This window comes from Hylobates moloch, unplaced genomic scaffold (genome assembly GCF_009828535.3).
Source record: "Hylobates moloch isolate HMO894 unplaced genomic scaffold, HMol_V3 SCAFFOLD_13, whole genome shotgun sequence".
NCBI classification, from domain to species: Eukaryota; Metazoa; Chordata; class Mammalia; order Primates; family Hylobatidae; genus Hylobates; species Hylobates moloch.
The window spans coordinates 51,213,861-51,232,964 of record NW_026652288.1 but is presented as its reverse complement, the minus strand read 5'-3'; the positions used below and the strand labels follow the sequence as shown (position 1 = coordinate 51,232,964).

Below are 19,104 nucleotides of genomic sequence, written 5' to 3'. Positions count from 1 at the left end.
GGTCCCACCTCAGGCCTTAGGCTGATTCCACAGGAACCCCCTATGACTCTTCTTATAGACTCCTTTCTGCATCGGAAAGAGCAGCCCCTCAGTTGGGATCCCTAGCGCTCTGGCATTGCTCCCCCTATCATACCGATCTTGCCAGCTCTCCTTCCCTTGATTGTCACCGCTCACTCCAATTTCACCCACTTGGAATTCACTCGGCTCTAGGCCCCATCCTCCTCCAGTGTTCCTGGATGACCCCTCATTATCATTTCAAGATTCCTCTGGACCTCCAACCCCGGCTCGGAGTAAGACATGTCTTTCTTGACCCCTTCTCAGAACACTCATTAGAACCTTTTTTTTTTTTTTTAAATGTGGTATCTCCCTTTCTCTCTCCAAGGTCACAAGATTTCCCTCAGCCCAGTGGTTGTGCAACTTTGGGGGAGGAGGCAATGGGGCTCTAGGACTAAACAATGCGCGTCTGCTCAACACCCAGATCAGTTGATTAGTCTTAGGCGGCCAAAATTCACTTTTGCTCTCTTCAGCTGAGAGACCCAAGACTCATGGCAGAGGGAACAAGACCACCAGGTGCCTAGTCCTTCTAATCCTGTCGTCCCACACTACAGCCTGATTATCAGGCCCCAGAGGTTGCCTGGCCAATTAAAGAGAGGTTCACTAGAGCGGTTCTAAAAAGGTTTCACAAAAGGAGCAAAACCTGAAGGGAGGTGAAGGACGACCTAGGAAAAGGAAGCAAGTTCTGTGTCACGGAGGCCCAAGGGCCAGGGGCTTAGGCTGTGGGTTGAGGGGACTGTCTGAGACGGACTTAAACCTGCACCAGCTCCAGAGCCCTGCGGAAACAGAGATCGGTCCCCTCTGGCGTCTAGGTAAGGCCCACCCTCCCAGACCGCAGAGCCAGGATCCGACGGCAGCCTCTCCGGACCAATCACAACCTTCCTTCATCAAGGAGGCGGGGTCGGGGGGGCTGACTTTTCCTTGTCTCCGCCCCTTTAGTCGAAGTAACCAATTTCAATGCGCCTAGGGGAAGTAAACGCAATGGGAGTAACCAATGACGCCATGAAGCTTCTCTTGCGTGCTTGACCCTGCCTCTCCAGCTGCGACAAAGATGGCGCGCGGGCTCTTGGGTTCTGTAGTTTTCTCGCGATCCAAAAGGCTCCGTGCCCAAGTGAGTCCTTACCGCCTCCCTACCCAGCGGCTTCCCCTCCGCTAGTACGCATGTCCGCAGCCTCACGGCCCGGGAGAGAGGGGGCGCGGAAGGAAGGAGGCGGGACGGTATTACAAACAAAAAAATACGGCCTTCTCGAGAAGCGACGGCGGAGGGCCCGCTCCTCCCAGAAGGCGGTGCAGCCTGCCCGGGCGAGCCACGCAGAGGGTTGTGGGGCGGATAGCTCCCCTCCAGATGGAGGCTCATGAAGTAGGGTGGGCGGGGGACTCCATATCCCAGCGTGCCCCGCGGCGGGCCCTACCGGCCGCGACTCCGGGCTTGGCCCCGGCCCTAGCTCGTCGGCTGTGTACTGGGGCGCGTGGAGGCTGCAGTCACGGTGGCGCCCGCGGGGACGGAGGAGGGAATGAGTGAAGAGGAGCAAGGCTCCGGCACTACCACGGGCTGCGGGCTGCCTAGGTGAGCCGTCTCGTACCGATTCCTTCAGGGCCAAAAGCGTGGGGCCGTGCGGAGGGAGTAGCGGCGCGGCCCCAGCATGCACCTGGCCTGAGGGTTGTTCCCGGCAAGCACTGGGGCAGTGGGCAGTGGTTCCCGGCGTGCACCGGGGCAGTGGCTGCTGCCTCCAGCTCTAAATAGTTTGGGGTTGGCCCGGTTCCCAGACTGCACTGGAACACTGGGCTTTATGCCCCCACATTCAGTGCATTTGGTGGGTACTGGGTTCCTGGCTTGCACTGTGTGCACTTTCAACCTGCATTGGGGCACAGGATCGCGCCCACCTTAACTGAGGCAGGAGCAATGCATTCTCCCCCCCTTGCTTTGGGGTAGTGGGCCCTACTTTTCCAGCCTGCACCTCCACTTGGAACCCAGCCAATGGATGCTAGACTGCCTGGGGTTCCTTGGACCCTATGTCCCCCATAATGTGCCTAGGTCTGGTATGGAAGTGTTTGGCCAGGTGGGTGCAGAGAGGGGAGGTGTGATGTGGGTCTGTGCCCCTTCCCCCAGTATAGAGCAAATGCTGGCCGCCAACCCAGGCAAGACCCCGATCAGCCTTCTGCAGGAGTATGGGACCAGAATAGGGAAGACGCCTGTGTACGACCTTCTCAAAGCCGAGGGCCAAGCCCACCAGCCTAATTTCACCTTCCGGGTCACCGTTGGCGACACCAGCTGCACTGGTGAGGAAGGCTTGGGCAGCCTGGCTGGGGTGTGCATTTGCAGGTCCCCATGGCTTTGTTTCTTGGAGTCTCTCTCTTCACAGTCCTTTTCTCCAAGGCCAGTGAGGGAAGGAGAGATTTCAGGGGAAAAGCTACTGACTGAATTGGGAGAACAGGGCTGTAAGAAGGTGGGTAGGACGTGGGAGAGTTAGAGCAGCGAGCAGGACTGCCACAGTGATCTGGCAGATCCCCATCACCCTAGAGGAAAAGTAAGAGAAGATAACTGAAATCCCAGTGGAGTATTTGGGGGAGTGAGTGCCTGGCGTGCTGGGCTCTGTTCCCGGTGCTTAACCAAATTCCCATTTAATTTTAAACCTCAGTCTAACCAGTGATTGTAGGTGGTAGTATTCCCCCCCAACTCCTCCCCCCGCCCGCCCATGTTGAATATGAGGAAACTGAGTGTTTGAGATAGTAAATGGGTGGTGCATGGTCACATGCCTAGTATGTGGCAGAGTGGGGCTTTTACTCCAGAGCCTACCCTCTCTTATTCCAGCTCTCTGTATTTATTGAGGGAAAAGAAAGTGCTTTGCAAAGGAAATTAAAGCATTTGAGCTCAGAAGTCCACCCAAGGCGTTTGAGCTCAGAAGTCCTGCTTGGCATGGCTTAATTCTGGAAGCTAATGGAAAGATAAGGGCTCTTCCTTCCAGCAATTAGTGAAACACTTCCAGTCTTCAGCAGGGGGAGGTTGGTCAGAAGGGGCTTGATTGATTCCCTCTGGCTATGAGGAGAGAGGCTGTGGGATGCTGATTTCTCTCCCGTCCTTCCAGTGACCTCCAGTATTGCCCATGCCCCCTCTCTCAGGTCAGGGCCCCAGCAAGAAGGCAGCCAAGCACAAGGCAGCTGAGGTGGCCCTCAAACACCTCAAAGGGGGGAGCATGCTGGAGCCGGCCCTGGAGGACAGCAGGTGAGGGAGGAACCGAGGCATCCCAGAAGCCCTTCAAGGAACCCAGGCCCTGCACCGCCCCCTCTGCCCCCAGGCCTGGCCGGGTGACACTTAGCCATCCTGACCTGGCCTCTTCCTGAGAGTCCCTCTGGACCTGAACAGAGTTTTCCAGGGCTTCTGCTGCTATGAAGAATTCTTGGGGTGGAGGGGTTGGTTAGCCCCATAGAGGGGTTGTGGCAGTAGGTTGGGGCCTGGGTTAGGGAGGGAGAGGGGTAGAGGCTGAGGCTAAAGGGAATTACTCCCCAACATACCTCCTCTAGCAAGATGTCCTTCCTTCACGCACAGGTTGGAGTTTGTTGCTCCTCTGGTTCTTGGGTACAAAGATACCCTCTTCTCTGAGACTCTCTTTTCTCAGTCTTTTTGCCGGTGTTTGGCAGCAAAGGATCTGAGGAGGAAGCTGTTGGTTGAGCCTCCCTGATTCTTTGGCTCAATTTGGAAGTTCTCTTAGGGGATCGGGAGGTCAGGAGGATGTGGGTCCCCCACCCCGCTCTTCCCCCTATACATGGGTGTGAATCAAAGGCCCCCTTCCCCTCGGGAAGTTCTTTTTCTCCCCTAGACTCTTCACTGCCTGAGGACATTCCGGTTTTTACTGCTGCAGCAGCTGCTACCCCAGTTCCATCTGTTGTCCTAACCAGGTATCTGTGTCCCCTGACTGCCTGAGGTGGGTGGAGGAAGGGGTTCTGGTTTTTGGTCCCTCAGTCCTTAGAACCAAGCTGGTCAGGCATGAGGAAGTCTGAGAATAAACAGAATGGAATAGTTGGGAACCAGAACTTGAAGAAATCACAGCAGCTGGTAAGCTCTTGGGACAAGAGGTCATTTGTGATTTTCAGATAGCCTTATGGATGATGTTCGACCATGTTTAAGGGTCTTGCAGGCCCCATTTTCTTCTGGGTTGACCACGTCAGTTCTGTGTTTGAGGCCCATCAGGCACTTCTGGGACTGGAAATACAGCTCTTCTCCCACTGTCCTGGCTTAGATGATACCCAAGTGTTCCAGAATGGAAATGGGCTGGGGCCTGGAGAAGGCCTCCCTTGAGTGGGAGTGGGAAGGAAGCCGGCTAGAGCAGGAGGGAGCAGGCTAGACGTGTGGACAGACAGCTGCCTGCCAGGTGGGAATCGGGAGATGGTAGTCGGGAATCTAAAGTAGTGGTTAGGTTTGGAGCTCATGGGCAGGCTCAGATGGAACCCTTCACCTCAACTTTGGCCGTGTGCCCTTTTTCCTTCAGGAGCCCCCCCATGGAACTGCAGCCCCCTGTCTCCCCTCAGCAGTCTGAGTGCAACCCCGTTGGTGCTCTGCAGGTGTGTCCCATCCTCATTTCCCATGCATGCCTGTCTTCCCTTGAGCCAGGGGCCATGAGGGAAGGTTATGTGTGTTTGGGGGTAGGGGCGGTTCCTTGTACTGAGGCCCTTTCAACCCCCCTCTCCTTCCTCTCACATAGAGTCTGAGGCTCCTGCGTGGGGACCAGCGTGGGTGTGAGAAGCCTTTTTTCACTCAGCCTCATGCACCCTGTGTCTCCCTTGCAAGGAGCTGGTGGTGCAGAAAGGCTGGCGGTTGCCGGAGTACACAGTGACCCAGGAGTCCGGGCCAGCCCACCGCAAAGAATTCACCATGACCTGTCGAGTGGAGCGTTTCATTGAGATTGGTAACTGGGCAGGAAGGGGTTCTCACAACTCCTCTCCCGCAGCACTCTGGCCCCAGCCCCAAAGCAGCTCCTGGCCTCACTCTGCTACACCCCTTGCTCTCTTAGCTTCACAGTCCCTGGCTCAGCCCCTTCCTTTTAGCTTCTTGGCACCCTATTTGTCCCCTTCTCTCTGGCTGATCAGGTTTTCAGGTGCATGGGCAGGTCTTGAGTTCCCCTTTCCAGTTGACATTCTGGGGGGACCCTCAATCCAAGTATGACCTGGGTGGAAGCACTGGGTCTGTGGGGAATCAAAACCCAGCAGCCCTCTCTCCACATGCAGGGAGTGGCACTTCCAAAAAATTGGCAAAGCGGAATGCGGCGGCCAAAATGCTGCTTCGAGTGCACACGGTGCCTCTGGATGCCCGGGATGGCAATGAGGTGGAGCCTGATGACGACCACTTCTCCATTGTGAGTGGCTCATGTGGGCCGGGCGCCGTGGCCCATCCTCCATGCCAGGGCAGGGCTCCAGGGACTTGGGTCTGTGACTCAGCAGTGAGCCTCTCTGGGCCCTAGGTCTGCTTCTGCCACAGTTTTCCTACCAGACCCAGGGTTCCTGGGGCCGACTCAGCCTTGACTGTAGGCCCACTCTGTAGCTCTGTTACTGGGATGAGGAGGGATGCCTGGCCATCTGGCCCAGGGCCTGGTAGTTAGAAGGGGCCACCCAGGGATTGACTCGGGGGAGGCAAGCTGGAGGAAGTATTCTTTGTGCTTTGTTCTCCTTTGACGTTGAATGTCTCAATGCCTGGGTCCCAGTCTCTCGCTTCATCTTTCTCACTGTTCCCATCTTGACAGGGTGTGGGCTCTCGCCTGGATGGTCTTCGAAACCGGGGCCCAGGTTGCACCTGGGATTCTCTGCGAAATTCAGTAGGAGAGAAGATCCTGTCCCTCCGCAGTTGCTCCCTGGGCTCCCTGGGTGCCCTGGGCCCTGCCTGCTGCCGTGTCCTCAGTGAGCTCTCTGAGGAGCAGGCCTTTCACGTCAGCTACCTGGATATTGGTATGGCTAGCTGGGGAGCGAGCTGGGGGATGGTGGGGGCTGGCCCGGAGCAAGAAGGGGGTGATGATAACGTGAACGCACCCCTCCCCAGGGCTGCCTCCCCAGGGCTACCTCCCCCAACATTGCCTCCCTCCTCTCTCTTGCTCTCCAGAGGAGCTGAGCCTGAGTGGACTCTGCCAGTGCCTGGTGGAACTGTCCACCCAGCCGGCCACTGTGTGTCATGGCTCTGCAACCACCAGGGAGGCAGCCCGTGGTGAGGCTGCCCGCCGTGCCCTGCAGTACCTCAAGATCATGGCAGGCAGCAAGTGAAGCCCCAGCTGGACTCATGGATATGCACCCTTTGCTCCCTGCTCTTTCTGCCTCTGGGCTCATGTATCTGCGCAGCTCTGGTACCCTCTGTGGGTGCCATCTCTACCTCTGACACAGACTGCCTGCCTTGAAGCTGAGAAGGCACAGGGCAAGGAGCCAAGGACCACAGAGCCTCAGCCAGCCCAGGATCTGTCCTCATTTTATTGGTGATGATGAATGGGAATGAAATCAGGGGGCTGTCTACTGGAGCCTGGAATAAATATGCTGCTTTGTGGATTTTTAAGCCCTTCTCTTCTGTTTCCCTGAGCAGTGTGGATAGCAGAGGAGGTCACCACATTACTTTTGTATGCCTTCCCTGAGCTCCTTCCTGTCCAGCCATTCTCCTGTTTTCCTTTCTGGTGGGAGGAGGCTGGGTGCAGTGGCCTCGGGGAATGTTGGCAGCTGCCTTGCTGGAGGGCTGGGTTTGGTGGAGGGGAAGGGTGGTGGTTCTTGCCCTTGGGCTTCCACCCAGCCCTGTAAAGTCTCACACAGACACACATGGATTCAGAAGCCAGACAATTTTATTTGGGGGGCAAACACTGACACTTTTGGGTGTGGATCTTGCATGCAGACATATCAAGGGATGACATGTCACTTCTTCCCAAAGCGTTGAGGGGCAGCCAGGCTCCAGAACTGGGAATTCAGCCCCTCCCCAGCTCGGGGACTCAGCCGTTCATTGCTCCAGGATCCCCGGGTATTTCTGCCAAACCTTAGGAAAGATTTGTCCTCAGGTCCCCACAGTCTCCCTTCTCTAGCCCCCTTCCTTCTCTTTCTCTGCCTCCTGCCCTTTCCACCCCCAGCCGCTGCCACACTTGTGTCCCTTTCAGACTCACCTCTGGGGCTGAAACAGGAAGCCTTGGCTCCAGCCAGGTCTCTCCATTGCCTGGAGCAGGTAGTGCAACAGTGACCCAGAGGTCTGGGCATCCTGTGGTGGGAGGGGTTCGCTGTCTTCCTCCTGTGCCAAGGAGGTCTCAGAGAAGGAAGATGGGCAAATACCCTGGACACGTAAGTCACAAGGGGAAGGGACTGGCTTCCAGGGGCAAGGGGTAGGAGGCTGCGGAACCATTTCCTCAGATGTAAGGACCTAATGACAACCTTGGCAGCCAGAGAAAGTATCAGAACCTAGAGCACAAGTCTCAACCCAGGTAGAGGCAATGGTGATATGGGGATGGGACACACACTCACCGCGGAGAACTGGTCTTCCTGCTGGCCTCCTGGCCCTTCAGCACAGCCCCGGTCTATTAACAGCAGCAGCACCAGCAGTGTAACAGCCTGCCTAGAATCCATGCTGCCATCCACCCTCCTGCAGCCACCCCAGCCTCTTATACCTGCTGTTCCCCCACCCCCAGCCTCGCAGTAGCCTTAGGGGAATCTAGAGCAGGCAAATGGAAATGCAGGGCTCATTAGGAGCCGCCTGGGATCTCCTCCCATGGCGCCCCCAGGACTTCATGCTTTCAGCCTCCTGCCCCCAGCCCCTAAGCCTGGAGTTACAGACTTTATTAGATGCATAAATCCTGTCTCCAGAGCTCAAGAAGCATCATTAGTTGCGGACGCTTTGTCAGAGCCAGGCCCTGGGGAGCCTTACACAAACCCCTAATCCCTCAACAGGTTGGAGAGCTTCAGTTTATCACTTCCCCGCTTTCCTAACCTGTAGACTAAAGCACAAGAAACTCATGTCAAGAGGGGTTAAGTAGGATGTCCTGGAGTGGAAGAGGAGTGGGAAGAGCCAGGGTCAGAGTCTGTCAGGATGATCAGGCCTGGTCCTTCGCGCCTGGGGCTGGCAGTCAGGGCAACACAGCCCATCCTCCGCTTGTGTGCCTCTTGGAGGCTACTCAGATTTGCCTGTGGATAGAAAAAATATGTTCAACTTCATGATGATGGAGAGAATTTAACTTTTTTTTTTTTCTTTTTGAGACGGAGTTTCACTCTTTTTGCCCAGGTTGGAGTGCAGTGGTGCGATCTCGGCTCACTGCAACCTCTGGCTCCCGGGTTCAAGCGATTCTCCTGCCTCAGCCTCCCAAGTAGCTGGGACTACAGGTGTGAACCACCATGCCCAGCCTGTATCTTTTTTTTTTTTTTTAAACATTTTTTTTTGGCCGCGTGCAGTGCCTCACACCTGTAACCCCAGCACTTTGGGAGACCGAGGCGGGTGGATCACCTGAGGGCAGGAGTTCAAGACCAGCCTGGCCAACATGGTGAAACCCCGTGTCTACTAAAAATACAAAAATTAGCTGGGCATGGTGGCAGGCGCCTGTAATCCCATCATCTACTAGGGAGGCTGAGGCAGGAGAATTGCTTGAACCCGGGAGGCAGAGGTTGCAGTGAGCCGAGATGGCACTACTATACTCCAGCCTTGGCAAAAAGAAACTCTGTCTCAAAAAAAAAAAATTATTAAGATATAGAGGGAGGCTGCAGGATTTTGGAGCCCACTGAATGAGTGTGGCTTCAAATCTTTGCAGACAGACCCCCATCTTCACTAGAGAGCACTGCTTCCGACCTGCCTCATCGCCCTTCCTATAGTCACCCTCCACAGCTGAAACACTGCTGCCACCCTGTGGTCACAGCCCCTCACTGCCAGCTCCGGCCATTTCCTTTTCCTAGAATAGACCTCTGCAGAGGAAGTGAGGAGGGTGAGGCTGAGTGGAGGTGCTAGGGTCCAGACTCCAGGGAGTCCCAGAAGGACAGGAGTAGGCTACTATGGGGCTGGACTATCATTCTGCCCCGGACTCTGGTCACCACAGCCTCTGCCTGGCTCTGGCTCTCACATACTAGGGTAGCCTAGAATCCTGTCTTAAGAAAAATCAGAATCACTAATCCTCAGGGAGAGGCCTTCAAAGCCATATGGTGCAGGTTCCTTCTAATCCTCAAGTCCCTTTCAGAGCATCCCCACCAGTGTGGGTCTCTAGCTTGTGCTGAGGAAGAGCCATGACGTAAAGGCGTTGGCCTCTGCTTGAGCAAGCTGTCTCCCGCACTGAGCTTCAGTTTCCTCACCTAAAACATGGGCCCATTTTACAAGGAACTCCTTCCTGGGGTGTGCATTACTTAACACACTTTTTGTAATCCATTCAATAAAACAGCTGGCATAGAACAGGTATCCTCAAAACGTTAGCTGTGATTGCCTCATGTGCCCCAGTCGGGGAACTTACCATCTCTTCAGATAGTCTTCGGAAATATTTATCCTTGTGCCGAGGGGGCTTTGGTCTTCCTGTGACTTCTACTCGGGGTCTTAGTTTGCTCCATTAAGTCTCAACAGAACATCTCATCTCTTTCACGTGTAAAAGCTCTTCATATTTTTGAAGACAGAGTTCATTCTTACACCCCAGCCTTTTTTTTTTTTTTTTTAAGATGGAGTCTGCCGGGCGCGGTGGCTCACGCTTGTAATCCCAGCACTTTGGGAGGCCGAGGCGGGCGGACCACGAGGTCAGGAGATCGAGACCACGGTGAAACCCCGTCTCTACTAAAAATACAAAAAATTAGCCGGGCGTGGTGGCGGGCGCCTGTAGTCCCAGCTACTCAGAGAGGCTGAGGCAGGAGAATGGCGTGAACCCGGGAGGTGGAGCTTGCAGTGAGCCGAAATTGCGCCACTGCACTCCAGCCTGGGCGACAGAGCGAGACTCCGTCTCAAAAAAAAAAAAAAAAAAAAAAGATGGAGTCTGGCTCTGTCACCCAGGCTGGAGTGCAGTGGTGCGATCTCGGCTCACCGCAACCTCTCTCTGCCTCCCGGGTTCAGGCGATTCTCCTGCCTCAGCCTCCCAAGTAGCTGGGATTACAGGCACACACCACTATGCCCGGCTAATTTTTGTATTTTTAGTAGAGATGGGGTTTTACCATGTTGGCCAGGCTGGTCTTGAACTCCTGACCTCAAGCAATCCACCCGCCTTGGCCTCCCAAAGTGTTGGGATTACAGGCGAGCCACCGCACCTGACCCACTCCATAGTCTTTTTTGCTCGAGGGGAAGCACCTCACTCTTTAAGGCAAGGCATCTTGGAACCAACTTATCCTTTAGATATGTAGATTAGAGCAGGTTTGGATCTGGATGCTCCAGATACCGTATTTCTGTTAATGCAGACTAAGCCAGGGTAAACCTTTTTGTAAGCTTTGTCTCATGGTTGGTCCCAAGCATAGAACCTGACATGCATCATCATGGTATCTTGTAGTTTTACCTTTTTTTTTTTGAGACGGAGTTTTGCTCTTGTTGCCCAGGCTGGAGTGCAATGGCTTGATCTCAGCTCACCGCAACATCAGCCTCCTGGGTTCAAGTGATTCTCCTGCCTCAAGCTCCCGAGTAGCTGGGATTACAGGCATGCACCACCACGCCTGGCTAGTTTTGTATTTTTAGTAGAGATGGGGTTTCTCCATGTTGGTCAGGCTGGTCTTGAACTCCCGACCTCAGGTGATCCGCCTGCCTGGAACTCCCAAAGTTTTGGGATTACAGGCATGAGCCACTGCACCTGGCCAGTTTACCACTTCTTAAAAGGGAGTATCAAGGCCACGGGGAGATGGCTCTTCTGTGGGCAGTAGCTGCTGCATCCCAGCATGATCCTTGTCTGCTCCTATGTGACAGAGGTCCAGAGGAGCAGTGGTGTGAGGGTGGATGGGACACTGCAGAGCTGGTTCTGGGCCAGACAGAACTCAGTTGTAATCCTAGCTCTTGCACTTTACTGTGTGACTTGGCTAAACCTCAATTCATCATCAATAAAATGAAACGACTATTCCTGTTATCACTAGGTGAACAGTAAAGCAATCTACCATTCCATGTAGCATAGGGCAGCCATTCCATGTTTACCATCCTGCTGCTTCTAGTATTTCTCTAAACATCAATTACAAGTGGCTCTGGGCTGAGCTGCGTTCAGAAAGAGGCTGGTTTAGCTGGCTTCCTGTGTCCAGGATGGAGGTAACTGGTCTCCTTTGAAGTTGGAATGGGTTGATTCCTCTAATTTGATAAACTGCCTAGTTTTCAGAGTGCAGTTTCAGTGGTGGGAACCTCCAAAACCTCATAATCTGGGCTTTGGTATTTGGCTTTCAGCAATTTCCTTTCTTATCCTTCTCTGGACCCCCATGTGCTCCTGGCCACAACACAGTGAAGACCACCACTGCCTTTCCTGCTCTCCTCAGGAGGCACAGGCTATTTGTGTCACGTGTCTACCAAACACCAGTCACAGACAGCTTCTTAAATCATTTCTCTCCTACTGGGAAACTCCAGAGACACCTGCTATCTCTTTTGTCAAATTCTTCAGCCTGGTTCATTGTTCTCATTTGTGATGTTAATTATAAAGGAATATACAGATGCAATAAATTATCTGTGATTTCCCTACACCTCCTCCTGATACCCACAGTCTCTGAGCATTACCTGTTTTTCTTGTGAACTCTTACCTGCTTCTTTTTTTTGTTTTTTTTTTTTTGAGACGGAGTTTCACTCTTGTTGCCTAGGCTGGAGTGCAATGGTGCGATCTTAGCTTACTGCAACCTCTGCCTCCCAAGTTCAAGTGATTCTCCTGCTTCAGCCTCCTGAGTAGCTGGGATTACAGGTGCCCGCCACCAACACCGGGCTAATTTTTGTATTTTTAGTAGAGATGGGGTTTCTCCATGTTGGCCAGGCTGGTCTCAAACTCCTGACCTCAGGTGATCAACCCGCCTCAGCCTCCCAAAGTGCTGGGATTACAGGCATGAGCCACCATGCCCGGTTTTCTTACCTGCTTCTAAATAAACTCTACCCCTCATTTCCAGACCAGCCTCCTCCTTACCATAGAAAGCTATACTTTCTGTCTTTGTCTGTGTGTGTGCTCCCTGGTCACCACGGCCACTTTTTTTTAATGGTTGGGTGGGCATTGGCAACAAAACACTGAAAAATAAAAGACCATTTGCCATCAGCAACTCTCCCACCCGCCATCCACATAAAGCACATACTAAGTTTCCTGTGAGTGCTTGCTGCCAGGATGCCAAAGGCCCTTATCTCCAAGGCAGTCCACAGGAGCTCTGCTCTGGGCCTTTTGTCATACTTTGTAATTTATAGAAATCATCCACTTTCTCTAGGCTGTATCTCTCATGTATAAAAACTAGAGACAAAAATCCCTGTTCCTTCTGTCCTAAGAAATGGGGGAGTGAGGAAGATGACAGACGCGAAAGGCCAGTGACCTCCCAGAAAAGTGGACAATGGGGGCTGTGGATAGAGGAGTGAAGCATCAGACGTAACAGTGGTTCACTTGATAGTTTAATGTTATATTTGCAGCATAAATAAGGCACAATATATGCCAGGGCAAGGGAGGGAGGGGGAAGGCATGGCTGGGGGGATAACTGCTAAGTGGCAAGGGGTAAAGGAAGACGGTATGGTTAGGGAGAATAGAGCAAAGCCCCTGCCTCAGCCCAGTCCCAGGAGATTGTGAGAACCAGCTCACAGGGATCATGCTGAATCAGGTGGAGGGGAAAAGGTAAAAGAGTTTTGTAACAAAAAACAAAATAGCCTGCAGCACTGCATCCTCCTACCTGTCAAAGGCCACCACTGGGCACTGGGGAGACCCAGACCAAGTTGAGTTCCTTGATAAGACGGAGAGGTGTTGCTACATGTCAAAAATATATAGATGAACAGAGATATAATCATAGATACACACTGCTTCCTTTTCAATAGATACTATGTTAGGACGTGGCAGCCTCCACTCTTGGGGCTGGAAGCTCATCTCCTCCCTGCCTGAAAGGTGTGTGTGTTGTAGGGGGAGGAACGGGACAGCTGAAGCTCTGGCTGGTCCTTACTGTAACAGAGAACATGGAGTGACCAGTCTGCAAGGGAATATGGGACAACTCCTGTCCAGACCAATGCATGGTTTTAGGGATACGACTAGGAAGAAGACAAATCTAGTTTTTGAGATCAGTGATATGATGGGGATTACTTTAATGGGAATTGAGGAAGAGACTGAAAGAAATGGAAGAATGTTAGTGCAAAGGCAAAAGATGTATTTGAAATATACTCCACACCTGTAAGAATTTCCCAGCTTATCCCTAATAAATGGTTCTCGGCCGGGCGTGGTGGCTCACGCTTGTAATCCCAGCACTTTGGGAGGCCAAGGCGGGCGGATCACGAGGTCAGGAGATCGAGACCACGGTGAAACCCCATCTCTACTAAAAATACAAAAAATTAGCCGGGCGTGGTGGCGGGCACCTGTAGTCCCAGCTACTCGGAGAGGCTGAGGCAGGAGAATGGCATGAACCCGGGAGGCGGAGCTTGCAGTGAGCCGAGATTGCACCACCGCACTCCAGCCTGGGCGACAGAGCAAGACTCCGTCTCAAAAAAAAAAAAAAAAAAAAGAAATGGTTCTCAACCTTTAGTGTGCATTAGAATCACTTGGAGTGCTTTTAAATCCTGCCCCCAGAGTCTGTGATTCAGTAGGTCTGGGATGGGGCCTGAGAATGTGTATTTCTAACAAGTTCCCAGATTATTGTGGCACTGATGCTGCTGGTCCTGGACCACATTCTGGGAACCACTGCCCTAAGGTAAAGTCAGTGAAACTATTGCTCATAGCCACTTCTTACAGCTAAAACACCACTCACCAGTAGCTACTGCTGGTGAGATAACTCTGTGCTGTTAGCCCCCCATTAAAAAAATAAACCCTAGTAGCTATGATACAAACCTACATCTACAAAAGACATGAGCTCCTTTAACCTGCCCTACTCTCCCCAGCCTTTTCTCATTCTGGGGTAGGACTTTACCCCAAAGAGAGACAACTCAACTGGTACAGAGGGTGGTAACGGTGGCCAGCAGCCACCTATGCTCATTCCTGCTGGGTAACCACCTTGGTATGGGATGGGGGAATTTATGTGTGTATGCACATTTGTGTGTACAAACAGACACAGAGAAATCAGTCCTGTACTATGAGAGGGATGACTAGAGTTATGGGAGGCTGTAGTGGGGTGGAGGGAGTCCTTTAATCTGCCTGAGGATCCCCACCTTTCCTGTTCTTCCAGACACCCCCACCCCCGTCAAACATTAAGTCTAAAGAAAGCACAAAGAGCATATCAACAAGGCATATGTGATATAGCTAGGAAGACTGGAATCTAAACAGACTGGTTATGAAATTTAAAAAAATAACATATTTCCTTCCTGTGTATACAATGTACAATATTAATGAAAAATTAATGATTTGGGGATGGGAAGGAAGTTATGAAAAAAGGAGAAAACTGGCGGGGACAGCTGTATCAGGGGCTAGCACCTTTAAGGAGCCTCTCAGTGTGGAGTAGGGGAGCCCCAGAAACCACAGGAAGAATTTTTTTGGTGTCTGTTTGGTGGTTCAGGCTGTATATAGGGCACGGTTGGGGTTAAGCACTCCATCTATCAGGATGGGTGGTGCTAGAGGGCAGTGAATCAAGAAAGAAGCCAAAACCAACAGAACAGGGATAGAGAAGTGAGCGAGAGGAGGTTCAGTTTGCTCAGTCCCTCTTTAACCACTACTTAGAGTACATGGTCTAATGCTTAGGGCCAAGGAGGGAGGTAAAGGCTAAGGAAGTCAGATTTGAGGTGCATAACCAGCAGCAAAAGAGTAAGTAAAGGGGGCATGACCTTTTTTTTTTTTTTTTTTTTGGCCTCTCTAGTATTGTGGGAGGCTTTCTTAGACTTTTCAACTCTAAGCAAGCTTTCTGTTAAGGGAATGGGGCAGAAAGTGAGCAGACCAGAAGACCTGGTTCTGTCCCCTTCCTCTGTGGCCTTGGGTACATGGCAGCTAGCTAGAGTGCTTGTGTATCGAGCACTCACACTGGAGTGGGGTGGGAAGCCTGAGGCCTGTATTCACGTGAACGAATTCAGGACACCCACCATACACTCAGCTCCTTTCTGAAAGTGTCCTCCCTTAGGCCTCTAGAAAGGCCATGGACTTTAGGAAGGGCCAAGTGACACCTTCCATGATGTTTGGTTCTGGTCCAGATGGATCTGGAAGACAAAGATTGGGGGAGAGTGACCACATGGCTGTTAGCAATAACGAGGTAAGTGAAATTACCTTTGACTATCAGAGAAGTTTCAGGGTAAGCAATTATTCTGCCTCCTTAGTGAGACTGAGAACCAACTCAGGAACTATCTAGGGGGTTCTGACCTGCTGCTTCCTTATTTCAGTGCCATTTTGTTACTGTGGTTCTGGCAGTGCTCCTCACTGAGGTCCCACATACATCTTCCCACTGATAAAAATGAAGTTAGGACTAGATAATTAGTCATGGGGGCTAAGAAACAAAAAAGCCCCTCTACATAAATTAGCCACCCAACACAGGGACAGACTGGCAGGGTATGTATGCAGTGACAAATTAATTCTTAACTGTAAAAACACTTGACTGAAGGGGGAAGAAAAATAGTCAAGAGTCTTAGGAAAGCTCCTTAGGAGCCATAAACTCAGTCAAGCTTTAGGGCAAGGCTGCTACTGGGAAATCAAGACAATAAAAAATGAAACAAAACTCTAAAGCGGGAGAAAATCCCAGGGAGCAGCCAGCTAAAGCGGAAGTCCTGAGCACAAGTTATGGCTGTGAATTTTTAAAGGCAAAAGTGAAGTCCCTGGATGTGGTAACCTGCATCCTGACCATCTGCCATAACATTTGCTAGTCTGAATCACTTCAGGGCCTATTCCTGTTGGGTACCTGGTGGTAGAGGATAAGAAAACCATGTTTTCTCTCCTTTGTCTTTAGGGGTGTGGCCTGTTCAGCACCAGCTCTGAAAAGCAGGAGGGGAAATTTAAAACAAATGCAGCAGAACCTGTTACTTGACTGGTTCACTAGGACAGGATATCACTTTAAGGAAATGGGAATCTTGTAGCTTAGAACATTTTCTCATTCCCCTGTGACAGTCAATTTTGGAGACAAAATAAGAAAGGAAGCTGGCAGTTATTTTGTATGTATGTTTAAGATGGAGGTAGGAAAGATGGAGAGAAGGACATTCTTGGCTTGCACAGATGGCAGAAAGTGGCTCTGGGACAACTGGAAGAGTTTCATACGGCAAGGCAATTAAAGCTGACCTATCTATCCACAGGCCTCTGGCTCTGAATTGCTTCCTATGGTCCTGATAGAAACTGCATAGTTCAGAGCCAAGGGGAGATGAGAAGCCTTAACGTGGAAGAGAGAGGGACAAGAGAGATGAATTGCTCCCTCTGCAACCCAACTCTTCAAAGTAAGAATGGTTGAGAGCAATAGTCACCAATTTCCCAGGCCAGAATCTGGGGTCCTTTGCTGGGACCAGTTCTGCACTTTCCCTCTCCCCTTCCTCCCTCCTTTCAATCTTACGACGCTTCAAGATCCTGGAGCACTGCATGTAAGAAGAAGTGAGCAGAAACGGGTTGAAGAAACTCTGGAGGACCTGGAAGACCTAGTGGCTAAGCTAGGAATCTGGTGAAAGAGAAAGAAGATAGTCCAGACGGTGATGGGCACTTGTGAACAGAAGACTCTAGCTCAGAAAAGCAGACAGACGTGTGAGGGGGAGAGATGGGGTAGAGCAAAGGAACTCGAGGGTCCCCTACATGACAGCCTCCAGGTGGGCTGCGTCTGAAGTAGTTACAGAAGAGAGACAGGGGCGGTAATGTTGACAGGGGAATGAAGAGGGAGAAGCAGGAACAGAAAAATGACCAAAGATGACAATATGTATGCTTTGGCCGGTAAACTCTTATAAAACATAAAGGAATCAATTAATCCCTAACTTGATGGAACAAGCTTTGAAATACTTTGTTCCTGTCTGCCCTGATGATTAAAACTAAAGAAGGAGGGAGGGGAGGAGACAGAATCAGCCAGTCAGATTCTGGGCCCTTCCCTTTTCACTACCAAGCAATTTTTAATAATAAGGCCACAAAATGAGGTTGCCAAGGCTTAGTGGGGTGGTGGGAAAGACCCCACCACTACGCTAGATAAAGTCAAGGGACAAAATGAGGTACCCAAATAGCTCTGCAAATAGATGAAAAAGAATTAGAACTCTTGAGGGTTTCTTTTTGCTTTTTTTTTGGTGGCAGGTAGGGAGAAGGAATAAAGCTTATGGAAAAACTGGAAAATACTGCTACTTCATACATCAAAGGTAACCTTACATTCTCCGTAAGTGAATGTTTTAACTAGAATTAAGGAAGAGGAAAAAGGAAACGGGTAAATAAGCAGCTATGGGAGACAGAGTCCTGAGTCCATGGGGTGGCTGGGGCTGGGTCAGCGGGTGATATGCCATCAAATCTAGCCTCCCTCTATCTGGCAGGAAGTGGCATGCTGGTAAGGAACAAAAAGGTAACAGCCATGGCTTAGTGGGAAGAGAGGGAACTGAGAAACCCCAAACCTAGAAGTGCCACGGGTTAGTGTTAAAAGAGACAGATACACGTGCATGGGGCAGGGGTGATTGTTCGGACCATCTGGAAAGGCCTTTGGCTGTGGGTGCATCAGAAACCCCATCCTGGGGGATGATCTATGAGGCTCTGGGGCTGGGAGGCCCCCAGCACAGGTGTCAAACGTACATGACCGTATGGCTAAAAAGCCCCATATCTGTCCATTACTCACAACACACAGTTCCCCCCCACCCATATTGCCATGTCCAAGGCAGATGGGAGGGGATAAGATGACATCTCTCTTGGCTCTTGGGCGGGCAAGCTCTGGCTGAGGACCTCTCCACCAGAGGAGGCATCATCTGCCCGCAGACTGGGACTGTGGGGTCATGATTACATGCGATTGTATCGGCATGCTCAGTTCTGTCCTTTGGCTGGCCATCTGAGTGAGGACCGAGGTGGCCACAGCTTCAGCTGCAGAGCGAACACTGAGGCCATTGCTAGGGGCTGTTGCTGAGCTGTGCTGAATCACAGGGGCTGGAGAACCCGTTGGCTCTGAGCTTTCCTTGGGGCTTTCTGCCAGGAAGGAGGGCAAAGAGCAGAGAGCAATTGGTTAGAAAACAGAATGGGGAAAGAGGCAGGACTACCTTTCGCCATAATTCTAAAGGAGCCCAAAAGGGAAATGAAACCCATCTTTTTTGGGGGAAACTTCCCAGAATCCTGGCTTCTAAGTCATAAATGGGCTAGGAAATGGGAAGTTGTAAGAAGGGAAGAACTAGGCCAAAATTAACCTATCTATCCCAATAAAATGAATCTCCAACATGTTAATTACACTGTCTGGTTTCTTTTTTTTTTTGAGACAGAGTCTCGCTGTCACCCAGGCTGGAGTGCAATGGCATGATCTCGGCTCACTGCAGGCTCTGCCCCCTGGGGTTCACGCCATTCTCCTGCCTCATCCTCCCGAGTAGCTGGGACTACAGGCGCCCGCCACCTCGCCCAGCTAATTTTTTGTATTTTTTTAGTAGAGACGGGGTTTCACTGTGTTAGCCAGGATGGTCTCGATCTCCTGACCTCGTGATCCGCCCGCCTCGGCCTCCCAAAGTGCTGGGATTACAGGCGTGAGCCACCGCGCCCGGCTATACTGTCTGGTTTCTAGGTCTTTGCATATTCATTACCAACTCTTCTTATTATTCATTACTTCTATTCTTTCTTGTTTTTAAGAGATAGGGTCTCAAGTGATCCTCCTGCCTTGGCCTCTCAAAGTGCTGGGATTATAGGCATGAGCCACTGTGCCTGGCCTTCATTTCTTTAAAGGTGATTTAAAATAGATCTCTTGGCCGGGCGCGGTGGCTCACGCTTGTAATCCCAGCACTTTGGGAGGCCAAGGCGGGCGGATCACGAGGTCAGGAGATCGAGACCACAGTGAAACCCCGTCTCTACTAAAAATACAAAAAATTAGCCGGGCGTGGTGGCAGGCGCCTGTAGTCCCAGCTACTCGGAGAGGCTGAGGCAG

The 19,104-nt window shown here is 51.6% G+C and overlaps 3 protein-coding genes across 17 annotated transcripts in view; 1 reads left to right on the top strand and 2 right to left on the bottom strand.

The window, feature by feature from the left end:
- The first annotated feature begins 208 nt into the window (after positions 1 to 208).
- On the top strand, positions 209 to 6,583 carry TARBP2 (TARBP2 subunit of RISC loading complex). 6 transcript variants are annotated; one of them, XM_058426142.1, is made up of 10 exons: positions 209 to 290; positions 1,022 to 1,165; positions 2,165 to 2,334; positions 3,175 to 3,277; positions 3,856 to 3,951; positions 4,542 to 4,614; positions 4,841 to 4,958; positions 5,278 to 5,405; positions 5,790 to 5,991; positions 6,143 to 6,583. In XM_058426142.1, exons 3-10 carry the CDS (start codon positions 2,175 to 2,177, stop codon positions 6,298 to 6,300), a joined length of 1,038 nt encoding a protein of 345 aa, XP_058282125.1. In that variant the 5' UTR covers positions 209 to 290; positions 1,022 to 1,165; positions 2,165 to 2,174; the 3' UTR covers positions 6,301 to 6,583. The 6 variants fall into 6 exon arrangements, with proteins under 6 accessions (XP_058282125.1, XP_058282126.1, XP_032029488.1 ...); XM_058426143.1 differs by lacking the exon at positions 209 to 290 and having other exon boundaries at positions 937 to 1,165; XM_032173597.2 differs by lacking the exons at positions 209 to 290; positions 1,022 to 1,165 and adding an exon at positions 1,415 to 1,621 and having other exon boundaries at positions 2,170 to 2,334.
- Positions 6,584 to 6,842: 259 nt separating this feature from the next.
- NPFF (neuropeptide FF-amide peptide precursor) lies at positions 6,843 to 7,626 on the bottom strand. 2 transcript variants are annotated; one of them, XM_032173548.1, is made up of 3 exons: positions 7,525 to 7,626; positions 7,173 to 7,294; positions 6,843 to 7,048 (listed from the first exon to the last, which is right to left on the bottom strand). In XM_032173548.1, the coding sequence occupies exons 1-3, from the start codon at positions 7,624 to 7,626 to the stop codon at positions 6,931 to 6,933; spliced, it is 342 nt and encodes a 113-aa protein (XP_032029439.1). In that variant the 3' UTR covers positions 6,843 to 6,930. The 2 variants fall into 2 exon arrangements, with proteins under 2 accessions (XP_032029439.1, XP_032029438.1); XM_032173547.2 differs by lacking the exon at positions 7,525 to 7,626 and having other exon boundaries at positions 7,173 to 7,422.
- A 410-nt stretch (positions 7,627 to 8,036) lies between these two features.
- Positions 8,037 to 19,104, bottom strand: part of LOC116480991 (cyclic AMP-dependent transcription factor ATF-7) — a 117,734-nt gene continuing 106,666 nt past the window's right edge. For 7 of the 9 annotated variants that reach the window (XM_032173537.2, XM_032173540.2, XM_058426250.1 and 4 more), the window contains one exon: positions 12,533 to 18,167. In XM_032173537.2, the coding sequence (XP_032029428.1) occupies positions 17,950 to 18,167 (218 nt within the window). In that variant the 3' untranslated portion in view covers positions 12,533 to 17,949. Of the gene's footprint in view, positions 8,182 to 12,532; positions 18,168 to 19,104 lie in introns of those variants that run through there. The other 2 variants (XR_009209260.1, XM_058426249.1) reach the window with 2 other exon arrangements.